Source organism: Tyto alba, unplaced genomic scaffold (genome assembly GCF_018691265.1).
Source record: "Tyto alba isolate M040663 unplaced genomic scaffold, T.alba_DEE_v4.0 Super-Scaffold_1000006, whole genome shotgun sequence".
NCBI lineage: Eukaryota > Metazoa > Chordata > Aves > Strigiformes > Tytonidae > Tyto > Tyto alba.
Window position 1 is genome coordinate 22,873,842 of NW_024881272.1, and position 20,257 is coordinate 22,894,098.

Below are 20,257 nucleotides of genomic sequence, written 5' to 3' on the forward strand. Positions count from 1 at the left end.
GGTTCAGAGAAAGAGAAGTCTACTGGTCCATTTTTCTGTGCTCTTGATAACACATCTTACCTCTTGTGTTTTCACATTTATATACCCATAATGAGTTCTCAGAGGCTGCCTTTGGCCATTAGAAAATGGTATCCATTTGACACTGTGTTGTCCAAAGCAGTTTAGGATCAAAGGGAATGTTACTTCATTTGTGAGACGAACGATGATCAGACAGACGAATGCTGCAATGAAACTCACAGCAACGATGGACTTCCTCTGTAATGAAAAGAAGAAAGAAAACCAATTATTAAAATTAAGAATTGTTTTTTTTAAAAAAATGTATCTTCTATTGTAGGATGAAGGAAAAACACTTTAGAAAGCTTTATGTGAAATTATTTTTATGGTAGTCATCTTGCTGCAGGAGCACAAGGAGGCAGGTGAATGTATCATTTTGTTTCAATAAATTTACATTTCAGAGGATTTGAGAGTTTCCTTTAGAAATGGTTGGAAATTAATCAGTTTTGCTAAAAAAAAAAAATCGGCTTTTTTTTTTAAGTTTCAAAAAGCATCTCTCAGTTTTAAATTTTATTAGTATTTGGAATTAATATTTTATGTAAACATAAAATGTTTAATGTATGTAAATACCAGTCTCCATTCAAAATCACCAGTGCTCTAGTCACATGACAAAGACACATTGTGGCAATGCCATCTGAAGTCATGCCACCCAAAGTTTATTGTGAAGAAGAAAATCACTACAGATTGTATTTATTGTGCATTAATTTTAAACCATTCTCATGAGACAGAAATCATACTCTAACCTTAAATATTTTAGAACAAATTGTCGATGAAGTCAGCACAACATTCTGCCTTATTCTAGGTTCATGAATTTACACTTTGTAAATTATTATTATCTTGGCATTATTATCTCGAACAAGATAACCTCCATTGTTAATAATGTAACAGATCTGAAGCCTGTGTTTAATTAGCCTTTGCTTTCCACCTCTAACCTATCCAGTTTGTTGGACTGGTGAATGTAACCACAGAAAGATATCAACTGTTTACCTGGGTAACTCCCCAGACTGCAGGAGAAAACTTGTAAGAAATATGATGTTCCCCTCATTTTTAGATATTTGTTAAATACTGCAATCAATTACTTCTACACAAATTATGTATGGACAAAACATGTTATTTGGCATATGTAAAGATTCTAGGTATGATACTCTATTGTAAAAGTTATTTTTAAATTTTCCCTGAGGGAATGGAACAATAATCATTTACAGGTGTCTATACTGTACTTTAATTGCAGTCTAGCTTTACCTGATTTGCCATAGTTTAATCACCCTACTGAATGTAATTCTATCCCTCTAAACAGTAATACATACAGAAAATAGAGGGGAAAAAAATTATTTCCCTAAGGGCCAACATAAGTATACAGTAACACTTCATGCTGGATGCTAGAATCTGATCAGCCCAATTCCTGTCTACAAATACCACCAAATAACATGACCCAGCAGAGTACACATTTAAGACCACTTTTGTAAATGATGGAAATAAGATCACACATTCTGCAATGGTGATGGAGGGGTGAAAGGTGAACTCTGATTGCAACCATATAAGATGAATGTATTCTTTGCTTGAAGGTTCATTTAACAGTCTGCAGAAACTAATATTCAAAATGTTGAGCAGAAGAAACAATACTTACACAGCAAGTATATTGCAAAAGACAAAGTTTTACTGAATGTGAGCACACCAGGCCTATATGCCCATGCACAAGGCCTGTAGGCACTGCTGACATGCTTTGGTACAGTTACTGGACATAGAAAACAGCAAGAATCACAAAGAGCAGACAGCAAATCTGAAGGTATATTACTGTATTCCCACAAACAGTTAACAAAATAGTATGTTATGGAGGTTAACCACATGGCTGTATCAGTTTTGATGTATTAGGAGACTGCAATTTATAGAATAAAAACAACAAAAGATCAAGATGGAAAAATTGGGTGAATGAGGTCACTGTGGGGAGAAAGAGAAGAGGATGATGAAGAGAAGTATCGTGGCAGTGCAATTCAGTGAGGAATCGTAGTCAGCTAATGGCTGTGCAATGTAAAATTAAACCCAGCAAATCTTCAGAGGGCAGCACAACTGCTGCAACCCAATCACAGCTTTCAGAATTCAGGCAAGCCACTGCACTTTTCATCAGCTGCATTATAACAGATTTACATTAAATTGCGATAAACTGGCTGGGGAGCACTTCTGCATCACTTCTCTTTGTACCAGATGGAGTCAGAAATGTTTAGCTATATATCAGGGTCTTGTAAGTGTTAAGAGCAGTCAAGATGTGCAGTGCAAGTGATAATCATAAAGAAATGAGAAGGAGCATGGAATAGTCATATTATTTATTGCTAAATCAGATAAATCAGATGATAAATCAGAATGAAAGTACTGCAAATATTTAAAGTGGAATCTAGAGTCTCATTCTACTACATGAGCATGCTTCAATCAAAATGCCCACAGCAGGAAGCATCAATACTGCCCTGTTTGATGCTACTACCTGATTTCCACATATTCTATCTTCCTGGTTTGCTGAATACCATTTTTTACTCCCTTTATTTTGTGCAGGTATGTTCTGAACATGAAAACATTTCAATCACTTTTGTGTGCTTCTGACAGGGAGCTGTTCTAAAGATCCTCTGCCCCGAGAAGAATTCAGATTGTGTAGCTAGATTTCTTGGCCTTCATTAGGATGCCACCTGATTTTTATACTCCTTTTCTTTAAATGTAATGTACTACAGGAGGAAAGAAAAAAGTGTGGCCTTCTTTTGCTTTCTTATGCAAGAAAATATTGTTTGAAAAAGAAAACAACAAAGATTTTTCTCTGTGTTGCTTAGCCAGAAAGAACCTGTGCTAACTAGAACAATGCAATGAGAGAAAGGAATCTTCACAACAGAAAGGAATTAAGGCATCTGTTATAATCATTTTGGGAAAAAACAAAAAAAAACAAAACAAAACAAAACAAAACAAAACAAACAAACAAAAAAACCCAACAAACTAGCCATATGCAAACACAACGTCCATCTATCAACTTATACAAAGGAAGCTTGTGTTAAGGACTCAGTTCCCCTGTTAAAGGCATGAGATCCAACAATATGCATTCTCTGAAGGAAAGACTACTGCAAATTGGAATTTCAGTGGCTCTATAAATTTCACTGTAAAAATATTAAAAACAACAAAGCACCTACTTATCATAATTTTCCCCTTCTTAAGCATCAAGTAAGGCGGTCTGCTCAGTTAGCAAGAGTGTTTTAAAGGGCACCTCTAAAAGTAATTTATTCCCCTTAAGTTCTTCCCTCCTTTACCTGCTCAAGAAAAAAAATAAATACAGGCACCATTTGTCAGTAAGTGGTTCTTGTAAAATCTCCCTTTCAGCAGATAAATGGATTTTGCTATCTTTAATCTGATAAAACTTAAAATTTAGCATTGGAGACTCTGGAATTCTACATGACATTAAGATATGACAGAGAAGTATGAAACTGTATACAGGGATGAATACCAGACTCTAATTTGTCTCCAAATTTGTCTGCATCAACGTTTTAAATACTTACACATCCTACTGCTGTCTGAAAAGTGGATTTGTCACCTGGTGCACAGTAAGTCAATAATCACACATTCAGGAGAGACATTGCCTATTTATTTTAGGGTTGCACAAACCTAGGTCCTTGGTAGTTTCCCCCAAATCAAGCACACCAACAGGACTTTCCATGCTAGATTTATACACAAAACTTGCAGAGTTAGCAATTTGCCAAGTCCATCCTCTCTACGCTGATTGGTTAATAATTTACATACAATTATAATACTGCTGACACAATACTTCTACGCATGCTCAGGGGAAGGGTCTTCCACTGGGCAAGGGGATTCTTGACTTATAGGCATGATTTTTAGTATTATAATGAGGGTAGTTCAGCTAGGGATACATGGACCTTGAGTTTGCTTGCCAAGTTGGCAATGTACTCACTTCAAGGTCTAATTGATCCAGGATGTTCTTACTCAAAGAAGGCTACCTACTTGTTCTTCTGATTAGGGATGCCTCTGGCTTTAACGTATACAAAGAACAACTTTCTTGACCCATGCATAATATTGCTACATTGTTCTAAAAGTTTAACCTTCAGCACTAGCAGTTGGGAGAGATAAGCCAACATTAATTATCCAGTCTGAATAGAATCAAGTCTTATTCCTTCTTATTTTTTAATTCTCATGAATGCAAATATTTTCTTAACAAAAGAAATGTTTCTCTAATGGGGAAACATCCCCTGTATAAATCTCAACAATCTTTATATTTTTCTGGCTAATTTAATGTAGATATTTGATGTCGCCTACATTTAAGTAAAAAATGTATATTCTGTTATAAACATGTTTTTTGCATCTTCAGTAAGGAGTAAACAATGAGACATATTTTAAACAGTTTCTTAGCTGGATGATTTGCACGGTATATTAGCTCTTGTAACATTTTATTTCATTCACTATAGTAGGTGACTAGTCTGGATGACAGTTGTAAGAAGAAAATTACCATACTTATGAATACAGGATCCTATAGCAGAAGATTGATCGAGTTTACGATTTGTTAATGATATGAAGTCTAAGAGGCTATTCATTCATGGTTTAAAACAGAAAAAGCGGGGGGGAAAAAAAAAGAGGGGGAGAGAAAAGTGGACACACTTCAGATCAGAGTACATGTACTGCAATACCTGGGACCCTACCGGGCAGAAGCCATACACTAGAACTAAACAGTTTCTTCTCAATTCTTTTTACTCAATCCCCACAGTAATATGATTCCGCTTGCAGTTTCAGTTATTTCTCAGACACCAGGTTCTTTCTGTCTATTGTGTATATCAAAATCAATAAGCACTTCCAAGGCTTCAATTTATATTTACATTGTTAAAAAAAAATAATTGAAATAAAACCAGGAGTGTCATACTACTGCGGTGGTTAGGATTTCATTAAAAACTTAATGGATACAAAACAATAACAGCAGTATTTTTATGGCTGTATATATATATATTTGGCAACATGGTCCCTAACACTATTTATAACCTTCATATCATCTGGTTGTGACTATTTACCAGTGCCAGGGTGATTCATTAGCTTCAGTTTGGCAAGATCTTGACAGTCTGAACAAGTTTTAGTCATTTTTCTTTCATAATGTGTTAAGAAGTTTGAGATGACAGTACCATTTCTTAGAGTTCAATAATGCCTGATAGAGTAATAAGACACAAACATTTTCTGTGTTGCATGCAGTTGTCTAGCAGGGAGGAAGAAAGGAAATATTTTCAGCATAAGAGAGTTTCGTAAATTGTAAATTTTACAGAGGTATGTACTAAGTATCTTTATACTACTTTCTAGCCCAAGAGCAACACCCTGCCACTTAGAATGTATTTTATGGCAGAGACTATCAAACCACTTTACAAGGGGTAATAAATCAGCATCCTAGTGAGATTAATAGTAAAAACCCATTTCACAGATACATAAACTGAGGCTGATAGCAACTTCCCTAAAATCACTAAGAAATCAACAGAAGCTACTCCTAAACTTTTATTCTACAGCTATGTTGTTTCTCAGGTTTATTGTTTCTATTATAACTAACTGGCTGAATTTTTAAGTACCAAAGTTGACTATGATATTATGGAAGACTAGTAAAGAACCCTTGGAACCAGTGAAGTTCCACATTCCAAACAGTAATTGAATATAAACCTTTTTTCAGAAATCGATTTTTTACGGTATTCATTTTTTGTTATTTTCGTGCATACACGATAACACTGCACTTGGAAGGACAAATCAAAGGTAAAGTCTTATATGAGAGCTTTGAGTCTCCTAGATGACACAATAAGCAGTAATATTGTATTAGTTTCACAATACCTACCTTTATGAGCATACTGAATAACTCAATCACTTTTTAATATCTCTGCACATTATACTACTTTTATTATAGGACTGATGAGGCTTTCAGGTTTTTCACTCAAGTATAATACCAACTGAAAACAATAATGGCTACACTTACTGAATTTGTTTCATTTTGTAGACCACCATACGTAAAAAATAGTTTTATTTAATTTTCTCTTTTATAGTCTTGAACATCCTTTTCAAATGATGCTTTCTGTTAAAACAGAGCATAAAATGAAATTCTTTCAGCACACTAGTTTAGTATACTTTACTGATTTCACTGGTATTGGAAATAAATATGCCTTCCAGCTATTTCTTTCGTCCTGAATCTCTCTTAGCAGGGCTGCAGAAGGGCTACCCAGTCAGGGGTCCTAGAAGTTTTCAGAGAGGGAGCAAGACTATATAGCAAAGATCCTTTTAGAAACAGACACATGTCAAACAACATTTGCATAAAATCGGTAGCTGAAGATTTACTTTCTTCTCCTCCAGAAGTGAAAGTTAACTTGAATATGTTCAAAGGCTCCACAGGTGATGGCTGTCAATGCTTCTCTCTCAGGAGAAGAAAACAAAGAAGGTAAGGGTTCTACGAACGCACCCCGAGTCAGGACTGTGTTCATAGCTTATGATGTTTGAGAAGGCACGAACAGAAGACACATTACTTCTTGCATGCCTCCTCTGTAGGAGCTCTGGCCTTTTTTATAGCTAAGACAGCTGAAGAGCTCTCAAGAACACAGCTCATTGTACCTTTTATATTGTCATTTGTTGAAAACTTGTTATGTAATTCGCTTTTCACCATGATTCACAATGCAGTCCCACATGAATAGTGGAGTATCTAGGTTTGTAACAGCTCGACACAGTGTTTTTCACAGCAAAATAAAACATATTCAAAGATCTCCTTCATTAAAACAAAAAATCTGCAGAGTGCTCAGGCTCACTGGGCTAAGACCTGACCAATGAATAAAACCAGGAATCAGCACAGTATTGTCCAAATAACTGATGCAGCAGCAGAAGCAGTGGTCTATATTAAAAGCCTTCATAGTTTATATATAGGACGACGATTATCGCTATTGACATTTAGTCTCAGGTAACCGCATAACGTTATTACATACAGCATTCCCATCAGAAATAGCACACATATTTGGGTAATTTGAAATTACATAACGTGAAGAACTTCAAAGTTTCAAGAAGTAAATGTATTTTGAAGGTCTCCCATTTGTTATCATGCGTAAGAAGTTACTACATTTGACAAGTCCCAGTGATTCTGAGACCTCCAAATTGCAAAGCATTGCTAGATTTCAGGAATTAATCTGTGTCACTCTTCCCTCTTGCCCTAAACTCAAAGACTGATAAGAAAGAGTTGGTTTTATTTTTTTGGTTTTGGTTGTTTTTTTTTTTTTTTTTGTCTGGAGATATTCTTATCCCTTAAAGTGATTTCAGGCTTTCCAACCCTTTGCATTCTCCATACCCTATAGTGATTGTTTCTTCCACTCCTTTCTTGCTTACTCAAAGCTAAATTTGTATTTCCTTCAGCAGTCTACTTCTGGCCTAGGGTTCCCTATGCAAACAGCCTCTCTCCCATCAAGTCACAAACACATCATTAGCACAGCTCCAATCTTCACAAACCACAAAGTCACAGTACCACCAAGGCAACCTAAACTTCTAAGCAAGGCATGCCTTTGGCCAGTCTGCTGCTTCATTTTATATCACAACTGAAAGCTGTTCAGCAGCTTAAAAGATCTAGCCCCTTAAAATGCCTGTAGCAGAGAAGCACACTTTAAATAAGGTTGTTCATTTTTCATTCTATAAAATCTGTTAAGAATATTTAATCTAAAACTGCTGTTACTGATTCATTGGTGTCCTTCACAACTAAGGTGAACTTCATCAGTAGCAGTAGATGCATGTTATATAAACACTAATGTAGTCTCTGCATAATAAAGTAGTATTAAAAAGGAAGGAAAAAAGCCTCTGCAGTACAGCTCTCAAATGGTGCACTTTTATTTTACTTTTTTTTTTTTTTTTTTACCCTGGATTATTGCCCAGCTCTTCTTATCAATAGCTTGGCAAGCTTTCAGACACACACACAGGCTGACGTACGTTTCCCTATAATAGAACTGCTGGTACAAGATTTCGTGATCTTTCAACCTGGCAGTTGGTTGTTACTACTTATTGAAGTACCACCTGATTGTAGCTATTTTTCACCTGCTGAGAAAAAGTTCAAAGAAAAAATGACCCATATGTAAGTATTAACTCTTACCCTGCCAGATATACCTCACATAGATGACCTCTCTCTCTCCTCTACAGAAATATATAAAGATATGTAATGATATATATAATGATAGGCAACATCATAAGAAGGAATCCCTAACTAAGAGGTTTTCACAAGCATTCTGAAAGACATGCTATAGCTGCCAACATTTTAATTAAAAATCCCTTTCAAGAAGTTGATTCTTTCAACCAGAAATAGACTAAAAAAATGTATAGACCAGAAGAAAAACAATAACAAAAAGCCCCACGGATGCATCAAGAAAGTTTCTTCAAAAATAACAGAATACCAGCAGACTCTGGTCTTCATGTCTCAATAAATGAAAAAAAGATGTAGTTATTAAAAGCCTATTGCATTTCTTTGTTATTTTATAGGACATACCAGAAATACTAAATTTCTTGTTTCAAAAACTCACAGGAAAGGGAATGTGATGGCTTCTAAAGTGAAAGTGAGATAAATTCAATTTATGCTCCTAGCGGTAAAATCATCAGTGCATTTGGTAAGCAGCAGGAGGAATAGATGTTAATCACATACCTATATGTTTAGCAAACACTAAACTGGGATGTAACCTCCAGAAGTACTAACTTCTAGATAAGAAAAAAAAAAAAAACAAAACAAAAACAAAAACAAAAAAAGACAGATAAAATTAAACATGGCAGCAGTCCAGGGGCAGAAGAAATTAAAGTAAATAAAATGTTGTAACAACCCCATATTCTCAGTATTCTCATGCTGCATATCTGTGAAGAAAATGTCTTTTGCTGGAAACCTTCACTTGCCTGCAGCTCACTTCTACCTGCAGGGGAAAGTTTATGCTACAGACAGAAACTGCATAACCAGAAATTGACACAAGTGAAATGTAATTGCCTGCCACCATCTGGACAAGCCCAAACTTCCTCCAATGAATGTTCCTCTGTAAAGATCCCTGACTGCCATGCTGGACTTGAAGCTAACAAAAATTGGCCCCATACCCCAGTTTCCATCTAAAGGCCAGATAACACTGGAAGACAAAAGAGATCTTGCCCAGCCTGTTGCTTGGCAGGACTCTTGCCCTGGCCCTTCAAACCAGTTTCATTCCATACTGTTCTTTGGAAGGTCAGCACTTGCGGAAAGTTGCTCTGGATGCTGCCTGTGCCGCAGTGCATGCAGCATGCCTGCTATTCAGAAGCATGGAAAGGAAAACAGAAACACGTGGTCATTATTCATTTTAGTCTTGTGTTAGTCACCCTCAGACAGCCAGTGCACTCTAACACAATGTGGATTAATGTCTTGTTGCAGTGGCAGGGATGTAAACACTGTTCGGTGTGAGCAGGCATATAGGCTCTTTCAAGGTCTGGCTGAATGGTTGGCTCTGCTCTGAAATATAAGATACAAGTACTGAATATAAGGGTTAGAGACCTCCTTCACAGCCACCAGGCAAAGGTCCAAATGCAGAGAGTGGAAAGACAAGTTTTTTCAAGTTTTTTCAAACTGGTCTTCCACCAAAAAAGGAGGACCACTGTGAATTAGCAAGGAGCTATTCTTAAATGGAGATGATGCTTTTCAGCCAGCCTCGAGTTGTGTAGGGTTTTGGGGGGGTTGTTTGCTTGTTTATTTTTGGTTTTCTTTTCCTTTTTTTTTTTTTTTTTTTTTTTTTTTGCATTTGACCATGATACTCTCCAGCACAGCTGTCCTGGATTGGCAGAAAGCAAGAGCAGCCTCCATGGTCAGCCTTTTACATAAACAAAGTAAACCTGGGCTCTAAATTGTTTTGGCAAGGCCCTTTCCCTTCATCAAACACAGAAATCTCCCTGTTTTCTTTGGATAAACCGGCTCTAGCCTAACTCCTCTATACATAGTTGCCACATATGTCATCAGAAAAGTAAAATGTATTATTCAATGTCTCTAAGCATTGTCTGCTTCTGGCATGTGCAGTAACATTTCAATAGGCACAATCATTTATAGCTGATAAAAAGCAAGACCTAATTACGGAGAAGTCTAGGCTGAGACCAGCTATTTCATAATGGGAATTTTAAATTTTCTGCCATATAGCTGGAAACATACTACTTTTAGTGAGGAAAACACGCTTTCCCTTCTTAATTCTTGGTCTTTTCTTTATGCTGTTTTCTCTACTGGAAGTTTAGGAAAAGGGACTTTGGGAAAAAAAAAAATTAAAAAAACAGAAGGATTGATAAAAAGCGACACGCCAGCATGGCAGTGTCACCTCTGAAGAGACCTTCAAGGCCAAGACTTAGATGCAGATGTTCAACTATTTCTGTGGCATAAAACCCTTCAGGGCAGCAAACTTTTGAGCAAACGGAGTCATGTGAAGGATGTGGTATTTTCTGGAATGGTCACATTTGGCTTCATTCTATGAGATGAGTTCATTTTCCAGCACAACAGCAACATGCCACCTGGAGGATATACATTGAATTAATTTCTAGGGTGGGATTTTAGGGGGCTGTTTTGGGGGTAAGGTATGCAGAACTCAGGCACTTTTTATAGTATACGTTAACAATCATATTATTATCACAGCACTACAGCATAGAGCTTTCCATCTACGATGCAGATCAACTATGTTGAACACTGTATGCTCATAGCAGTGGATCCAGCAATTTCATAATCCAAATGAAAAATAGAAGACAGGCCTACATTTTAAATCTCACTTGTAGAGCAATGCAGTGTCTGTACTGACACAGAGGGGCAAGTGGACTGTACATTTTTGGCAGAGACTTTCCTTTCAAGTACTGGCATTATCTGACCCCGCTTTACTCGCTTCTACTGATACAATCACAGGAAAATGTTGCAAACCAGCAGGAACTTAAACAAAATTTCTTGCCTGTTGAGTACAATTGTATTCCCTCTATATGTAGGAGTCTGTTCATTATTCATCCTTGGATATCATGAGCAAGAGGTTATCAGAAGTTGTCACAAGGGACTCTCCAGATAGAAAAGAATATGCAGCAGTATAGTTACAGAACATGACTGCTCACATACTGCTCAAGTTGATGACATATCCCTCAATTGACTAGGGAGCTCCTTAAATCAGGGCACTGAAACTCAATAAAAACACTGATCAAATCAGTGGCCTCAATTTATTGATGAGCCTTATTGATCATGTCCCTCTCTTTATTAAAAAAAAAAAATAAAAAAAAAGAAGGGAAAAAAAACGTGCCCACAAAGAACTGAGCTCATGGCAAGGCCTGGTGGGACACACTGCAGAACAGACTCCTTGGCTGTTCTGACAAATCTATAGTGGACAATCTTTGCCTTTTGTGCTGACCTCTCACTTCAAGGAATTAGGAAGATAATTTTATGTGAACTAGTTTTCATCAGAAGGAATCAAAATACAATTTCATATTTACAATAAAATCCACAATCTGAAATCTATTTTGTGAATACACACAGTTGAATGCTATACCTGCAGTGGAATAGCACCCAAAAGCCACAATCAGGAGCCAATCTCCATTGTGCTAAAAGCTATAAATTCTTTGGATTCATTATTTCTACAGAGCATCTCAATAGGAGCTAGAGGAAATCATAAAAATTGATAGTTTTCCAAAAGAAATTCTTCCAAGGAGTAAAGTTTAATCTCTCACTGATCTGTTATCCTGATAGAATAGTACAGGGATAGTAACATATATATCCTACCCAAATACACATTCTATCATCATATCACACTCCTCTCAAGCTGGGTGAGCTAACTGAATTGAACTTGACCTTCAAAGCCCTTGGAATGCAACAAAATATCTCTGTTTTCTGACATTTATGGGTAGCTTTTCTGCATGGCTGCTTTTATTGCCTAGAAAATAGTGGTGAAAGCTGTGTGTACAAATCCACTATAAACACTGACAAATCACATGAAAGGAAGACAGATTTATTCAGTGTAGATTACTCCAGAACTAATCTAATCAAATCCAAGATTTACATTTTTAAAGCAGATCAAAAATTCATAGAGTTAGGATTTCGATACAATAGATATATATTACAGTTTTATTTTAATCTGCAAGTGTAATTGAACTGATTTGGATTTTCTGTGCTTCTGTTTTTGCTTAAAAAGGCTTTATGTTTTTCATATGAAAATGCATAATTGAACTCTCACGTGCACAATGAAAACCCTATGGAAAATTCATACAGAAGTGTCCTGGGTTATTAATTATTATCAATCTCTGTCCAATAAAGCTTAAATAAAAGTATATTTGGACATGAATCTGTATTAAAAACTAAAAGCGCTAGATGTGAAAAGGTAAATATATCCTGTTTGTGGCTTGCTTAAACTTAAAAGAAAGCACTACTTGCCACTCTACCGGTGCTGATCCGGAACATTTTGATGGAAAAAAATGACACACAAATGTGCACCTACCACAGTTCTCCATCTTTTAGTCAATGAAATATAGAGGGACTGTCAGGTGTCAGAAATTATTCCAAACTCCTCTTCCCTACATACACATTTTAGTTATTTTCATGCAAGAAAGAAAAGAAGTAGTAAAAAAATCCAAAACATTCAGATTATGATTAATTTTTGTATGGTTTGTATACAGTGCCTCATACAGTCTGTGGACTGTTCTTTGGAAGACACGATGAGCTCACCATACAAAGGGTGCACCTCTACTACAAGATGGACACAAGTGGCTCTTGTTCTGCTGCCTGACCTTGGACAAATCACTGCTACTCTGTTCCTCATTTTCATTGCCTGTAAAAGTACCCTAACATCCACCAGAGCATATTGTTTTCAAACAACAGCAAAGCCTGATCCAATTAGAAACAAGTATTTTCACCAAGTATTCTAGTCAAAGACATAACCTACTGTCTGGGTACTCAGTTCTATTCCAGCATATCTAGCTACTTGCGCTGAACAAAATCAACTGTTGAATGCTGTTCCCCCTCCGCTTAAAGATATCTCTAATTGATTTAAAGGAGAGCAAGAGAAAGCCAGAAGCACAATCAAATTTGAAAAGGAATAGTTAGAAAAATATAATTATAAAATTTTATTTTTATTCCTTCCCAGTGCCTTTGTCTATCAGTTACTCAATTTGCAAACTCAGGATTGCTCAGCTTAACCCACACTTGAGTCAAGTCTGGCATCACCAAACCCAGCTCCTGAATGCTCTTATTGAGGTTTGTGGGACTGAATACTGTGTCTTTGTAGTTTACAGCCACAGAGAAACCTCCTTAATTGCCAACTATGCAAGCCTTAACCTGGGTATGAAGAATAAGTTCTCATCTTCAGTTTTGCTGCTCATGCATGAAGCAGGTTCTGCCCGCAAGCTTTCTGTAGGATATAAATGTCGCCCACACACTAACAGCCCAGAGACCATTTATTATCAGTTCTCCTTAACACCACTCTGGTGTAAAGCAGTAGAATAAGGCCACTCAGACCCTAATGAACTCATCACAATGTCCCAGGGTTTACAAAAGGGTGCTTTCCTTTCCATCAGGGAACTGCCAGAGACACCAGTGAAATTAAATCATGTGCCCCAAGACCCTTTGGAAGTACTAGGCAAAGCTGAGTTTTCCTAAAGTTCATTTAGAACCAGAATCGTACTCACTTATTTCTAAAAAAAGAAGCATTACTTGTAAAGTTGGAGAGTCTAGGATGTATGATATTCAAAAAACATGTATAATAAATGCAATAATGTTACTCTTACATTTACTGTTCAGTCTGTTTTCAGTATTTTCCATTATCTTTCTCAAAGGTCTTAATTTTTAGGTAATAGTTATCAATTTTTATCTCTAGATTTACCCCAGTGCTGCTTAAACACAGTTACCTATAAAGGAATGAATCTGGACAGGACAGAGTACTCCCTCCACTCTCCTGTGGCTACATGTGACCCACCACCTTGCACAGTGCCTATGTTCTCTGTCAGAATATTTGAGTTTGTAGTAGTTTGTACAGTCATAACAAGTTGTGAGAGTTTATGATCTGTTCCAATCACTACAAGTCATAAAAATTATCCCAGTGCTCTGAAAAAAAGCAGCACAAGATTTTCTCAGTGAACCGCTAAGTCTTTTAGCCATAAATCTCAACAAATAATGTTGTTTAGTTTAACACTGCTATACAGACTAATGAGACAAGTTGCCCACTAGTCAGGGGAGGAACACAAAGATCCATCCTAACGTATTTCATTTCCAGGTTTATTGATTGTAAGTGTTATCTAATGTGACATTCACACATTACTGAAGAAGTTAAAAGAGCAAAATGCACATCACTAATCAGCTGATCATTTTTCATTTGATTTTAGATGCCAAAATTAATGATGACTTTCCTTTTTCATTAAATCTCCTTTTATATACTTTGTTTCATTAAATCTGAAAGTGAGTATGTGAACAATTAGAATACTTCTCTGCAATTTCCTTGCTTCTGGACATATAACTAACCCCACAGTGCCAGAAAATAGATTTAATCGGTTTAAACCCTAAATCTGTTGGGACTCCAACAACTTTTTTGTCTAGAAGATCCAACTTCGGATGCTAATGTTCCAAGACATTAAAACTTTATATTTTCAGTTTCTCATTTTTACTTATTAAGCATTCACCGTAAATGTCACCAGTCCATTTGCAGCTGGTCTTTTTCCATTTCCTATTACCTGAAATTTTATTGTGTGCAAAGCTTTTGACACTGTCTCACCTGACATCCTTGTCCCTAAATTGGAGAGACGTGGATTTGATGGATAGACCACTCAGTGGATAAAGAATTGTCTGCATGGTAGCACTCAGAGTTGTCATCAATGGCTCAATGTCAAAGTGGAGAGAAGTGATGAGTGGCATTCCTCAGGGGTCAGTGTTGGGACCAGTGCTGTTTAGCATCTTTGTTGGTGACATGGACAGTGGGATTGAGTGCACCCTCAGCAAGGTCACCGATGGCACCAAGCTGTGTGGTGCAGTTGACATGCTGGAGGGAAGGGATGCCATCCAGAGGGACCTGGAGAAGTGGGCCCATGAGAACATCATGAAGCTTAATAAGGCCAAGTGCAAGGTCCTGCACATGGGTCAGGGTGATCCCAAGCACAAATACAGGCTGAGTGATGAGTGAATTGAGAGCAGCCCTGCAGAGAAGGACTTGGGGGTATTAGTGGATGGAAAACTGACTATGAGCCAGCCATGTGTGTTTGCAGCCCAGAAATCCAACCGTGTCCTGGGCTGCATCAAGAGCAGTGTAGCCAGCAGGTCAAGGAAGGTGATTCTCCCTGTCTACTCTGCTCTCATGAGACCCCACCTGCAGTGCTGTGTCCAGCTCTGGAGTCCCCAAAATAAGAAGGACATGGACATGTTGAAGTGAGTCCAGAGGAGGCCACAAAGATGATCAAGGGGCTGGAGCACCTCCCCTACAAGGACAGCCTGAGAGAGTTGGGGTTGTTCAGCCTGGAGAAGAGAAGGCTCCAAGGAGATCTTATAGCGGCCTTCTGGTACTTACAGGGGGCTACAGGAAAGCCAGAGAGGGACTTTTTACAAGGGCATATAGTGATAGGACTAGGGGTAATGGCTTTAAAGTGAAAGAGGGTAGATTTAGATTAGATATAAGGAAGAAATTCTTCGCTACGAGGGTGGTGAGACCCTGGCACAGGGTGCCCACAGAACCTGTGGCTGCCCCCTCCCTGGAAGGGTTCAAGGCCAGGTTGGACGGGGCTTTGAGCAACCTGGTCTAGTGGACGGTGTCCCTGCCCATGGCAGGGGGGTAGGAACTAGATGATCTTTAAGGTTGCTTCCAACCCAAACCATTCTATGATTACCTCATTGAGTGCCACAACATCTAATTTTCTACCCTCTGACCATTCTTAGATACTCTAATCCTCCAAAAAGTCATATAGTACTCCCCATTTTGCTGTGTTGGATAGTGCCTCTGCTTCAGTAAGTTCTTGCAAGCCAAGAATGCTGTTTTCACATTCTCCTCTTTTATTGGCCTTAAGGAATTGACATATTTAATTCTTTAATTCCTTAGTTTTTCTGCAGTTATGCCCCAACTTCCTGTGTAAGTTTTAAACCTTCCTGCCAGTTTCGCCTTTCATAATTTTTTTTTAAGAATCTTGTACTTAACTATTCTTCATTTATATATATACTCCTTTGTCTAGCTGACTAATTCCACTCTAAATTCCCTCTCAGATAATAATCTTTTATCTCCTATTATTCCTTCTTTTTATCATATTAAATATCCTTTCTTTTTCTGGAAACAGAATCACTTTCCCATGCAGACCAGACGTGTTCCTTTTTCCTGTAGTTTAGCTTCTGCTGTTCTGTTATGACACTACTCCAGTGGTTGCTGTAATGGTCTGGGCTGCTGTATTTCAGCCCCGTTAATATTTTTAAGCCTTTGTTACTGAAATCCAGATTTTTGATTGGTGCTGTATTAAGGAAAAGAAAATACTTTTCCACTTAGGTCCCACAAAGTGCCCCCTATGGCAAGAAGTATGCAGATGGAAGTATGTAACACTATAGGGAAAGAATGTGCTTTGGAGGATTACTGGGGGCACCACGTTTTCATAATGTTTTTGCCTAGAAAGTATTAATCTAAATGAAAGGCCAGTAGACTAGAAGCAGTTTTCTAAATGACAGACTGCATTTAATGTATCTAATTAGTCTTATCCATTCTCAGAAATTTACCTTTGATGTATCTCCTCTCAACTGGTTCTAGCAAGCTAACTGAACCAAATTCTTCTTGTAACTTCCAATAAGCAGGTCCTCCACTTTCCTGATAGAGTAGCTTCTCAACCCTTGTTCTTCTGCTTTCAGGTTATCTTCCTTGTCAGTCTTTCAAAAGGGATCTCACTAGTGTGCATATATCGGCTCCTAAACTTCCTTAGATTCCTGATCATCTGCTGAGAGTACCCATAATGAGTCCTATGTCATTTTTTTCCAGCTGATGAGCTGCCAGTATATCAAGCAGAGTGGCTGCTTGATTGCTTTGTTTTTCTAGGGACTAATTAATTTTTTTTTTTTTCACCTTGCAGAACATCCCTGGAATATTCTGTAACTATATCTATGATATTAACTGTAGGAGCCAAACAACCTCCAGAAAACTTTTACAAAAAGACTTTCAGAAAAGCTCAGGTCTCAGTAATGCCAGGCAGAACAGAAGAAGCTGCAGCAGCTAGAATAATAGGAGTTGGTGGGTTTACAGTCTGATTTTTGTGAAGTGCTCTCCCTTTTCTGACAGGAGTTACAGAAAGGGGTCTTGAAATTAGCATCTTAATCTGGTTTTAAGTCTTTAGACACTACTTCAAAAAGTTTGCAATGGCCAATCTTAACTCACATTACTTGGGAAGTATCTCAAGGAAACACATTGTGCACAGGGTGTACCATGACAGAAACCAACCACAGTCAGGTCACTTTACATAAGAATATTCAGTATGCTTTTAAACAGCGTTAAGAGGAATTTTCACACAAAATTATTTAGCTTCTCAAATTTTGACCAAGATTTTATCAAGGAACGTCATATATTGTCCAGTGAAGAGTAAAAGTATACAAAGCACTAGAGGATGAAGTAAATTACTAAGGTTATGCACATTTCATTTCATCGTTCTACCTTTCTTCTACTGAGCACCAGAGCTGTGATCTCCTAAAAGCCTCATACTGTCACCTCAAAGAGACAGCAGCTGACATGTCCCTTTAAAGCCAAATGAAAAAGAGATTTTGTGACATCATAAAACTGATGAAGATAAAATCAGCTTAATTTACAATAAGTACAGAAAGATATTTGGTGCTTATCTTTCACTTTTGTCTCTCCTTCGTGTTATTGGATCCTACAGAAACAGAAAAGTAATGCAGCTTTTTCCCTTACACCCAAAGTATTTCCCTTTGGTGATCCAAAGTCTTCTGAAATCTACAGGAAAGCTTTGCATTGATTAAAAATCTCAGAGTTTTCTTTGGTTTCTGTGACCACAAGATAGATTGCCCACATGATATTTATACATAAAAAAACCCATGGATCAATTACTGGACTATTTTACTTCACAGACATGTAGGAGAAAGGAGAATCAGAGAGGTTTTGACAAATCAGCTAGGCAGTAAAAAAACAAAAACAAAAACAAAAAAAAAACAAAAAAAAAAAAAAAACAAACAACAAACCCAAACAAAAAAGCAATTAAACAACCAGTCCTGGTACACAAGCTCAGTTAGGGAATCTCCTCTGCACGACAGAAAAAAAAATGAAGATCTTTAAAGACAGTCATCACCACTTGCAGCAAAAGCATGCCACAGCAGGCTACACTGCTGACTAGGGTGAAATGTTGTTATTCTATTATATAGGGGTAAATGGTTTGCTCTTTTTTTAACCACACTGTAAACCCAATACCAGTGCAAACAGAGATGCTCTTAAGAATCAGCAAGGTCAATAAGCTGAACTAAGAGCCCATTAAAAATTGCAGAGGTAAAGGAATGATACAATAATAGTCCACTGAAGTACAAATTCAAAAACAGTCTGATATAATGCAAAGCAGTTTGAAGTTTGTCAGTTACTCAGACGATCTAAGATTCAAACCAGGTAAGGTAATCATAGCAATAAGAAAGCAAAATTTGATTTTTTATTTTTTAATTACGCTATTGTCTAATAATGAATAAATTAAATTTAATTCATTCTATTCTCTTGTCCTGTGCAGCACAATTACAACAGCAATGGAATGAGATTTTTTTTTAAATTACCATTTCATCAAAGGTTTTTAATACCCATCTATGATTTAATTTGATTGCCAAATTTGATCTATAATGATATTAATAGAGAGAAAAATCCATAGTAGAGTCCATTATTGTTGAACTTTATCATCTTTTTAGAAAGCACAATAGTAAAATTATCTATTAATTAGATTAATTTCAAGGAAGTGTAAATCATCCTGACCCGTGATACTTGCTTGCAAAGCTATTGTGAGAGAATAATTAATAGGCAATAGTCCAGGAATATTATTCTGAGCAGGCGCAAACCTTGAACTTCCAGTCACTAGACTTAAATTCTAAGAATGCATATGGAAACTCCAACATCCTGGAGTGTTGCAAGAAGGAGGAGAAGAAAAAAAAAAATCTAAGGAGATCGTTGTTGTTGTATATTATCATCCATATTATTGCTTAACATGACTATGAATTAGAAATGGATATAAGTAAAAAATCTCTGAATTTTAGAACTTCAAGGTGAGAAGGACTGTACCACACAAATAATGGAGTTCCACATAAAGAACATGTCTTACAAGTAATTTAATTTGTAACCTAGTCTGCTGGCAAACTGTATGGCCTTGGGCAAGTACTTAACCCTAAGCAGGAGCTAGCAGTACATACATACAGTAAGGAAGACAAATAAAACACTTAAGCATAGGTTTGCAATTTTTCCTCACCCTTCCATCATGTTAAATCAATTTTTACAGATTCTGGATTAGATCTGTCCCAAACATCTATCTGATTCCTAGGTCCTAGGATTAAAAATGTAATTGTAAGGTGTTTATGGCAGCAATAGTAGCCACTAAACAATGAATGGGAAGCAATCAAGATGAGAATCTTGTGTTCACATGTAAATTTTCAACAGAAATTAGTCACTGTGTTTTCTGACGAGCTATATGTCACATTGCAGTGTCTGTCTAATAAATTGTAAAATGTTTTCAGTTGTGATGGATGGTGCTCTTACCTGTAAAACCTCTTTATAATAATACTGAGAGGCTACCAAAATGTTCTGTTTCAAGATTTGAAGAGACAGCAGAATTATTTTCATGCACACATAAAGTCCCAGGAACACCCTGTAAGCACAGAAGGATGGAAAGCGCTATTCTGCTCTGCTATGTCATTCCCTCACATGATTCCTGTACCATGTTTTATAATATCTGGGCTTTTAACATAGACTCTTTGCAGAACAAAAGCAGATCACTGAACTGGAAAACCTAGCATCATGCATCCCAAGACTTTAGTAAAGATCAAACTGAATGGAGGTACATTTGCAATTTTGTGACCGAAAAGGAAAGGGTGGATGGAAGACAAAGAACCTTCTTCCCATTCCTTGAATTCCCAGTTAGTTTTAACTCCTATATAGTGCCGTGTATTGACTAACAGAACATGATCGACACCACTGCTTTAGCTAGAATTTTATGACAGCTTATAGCACCAAGCAATAACACTTTTTTCTTGGGGGAATAC

General features: G+C 37.1%; 1 protein-coding gene across 1 annotated transcript in view; it reads right to left on the bottom strand.

Moving 5' to 3' along the window:
* Positions 1-20,257, bottom strand: part of ST6GALNAC3 (ST6 N-acetylgalactosaminide alpha-2,6-sialyltransferase 3) — a 227,100-nt gene that overhangs the window by 123,030 nt on the left and 83,813 nt on the right. The window contains exon 2 of the mRNA XM_033000553.2: positions 61-255. Coding sequence (XP_032856444.1) covers positions 61-255 — 195 coding nt within the window. The remainder of the gene's footprint in view (positions 1-60; positions 256-20,257) is intronic.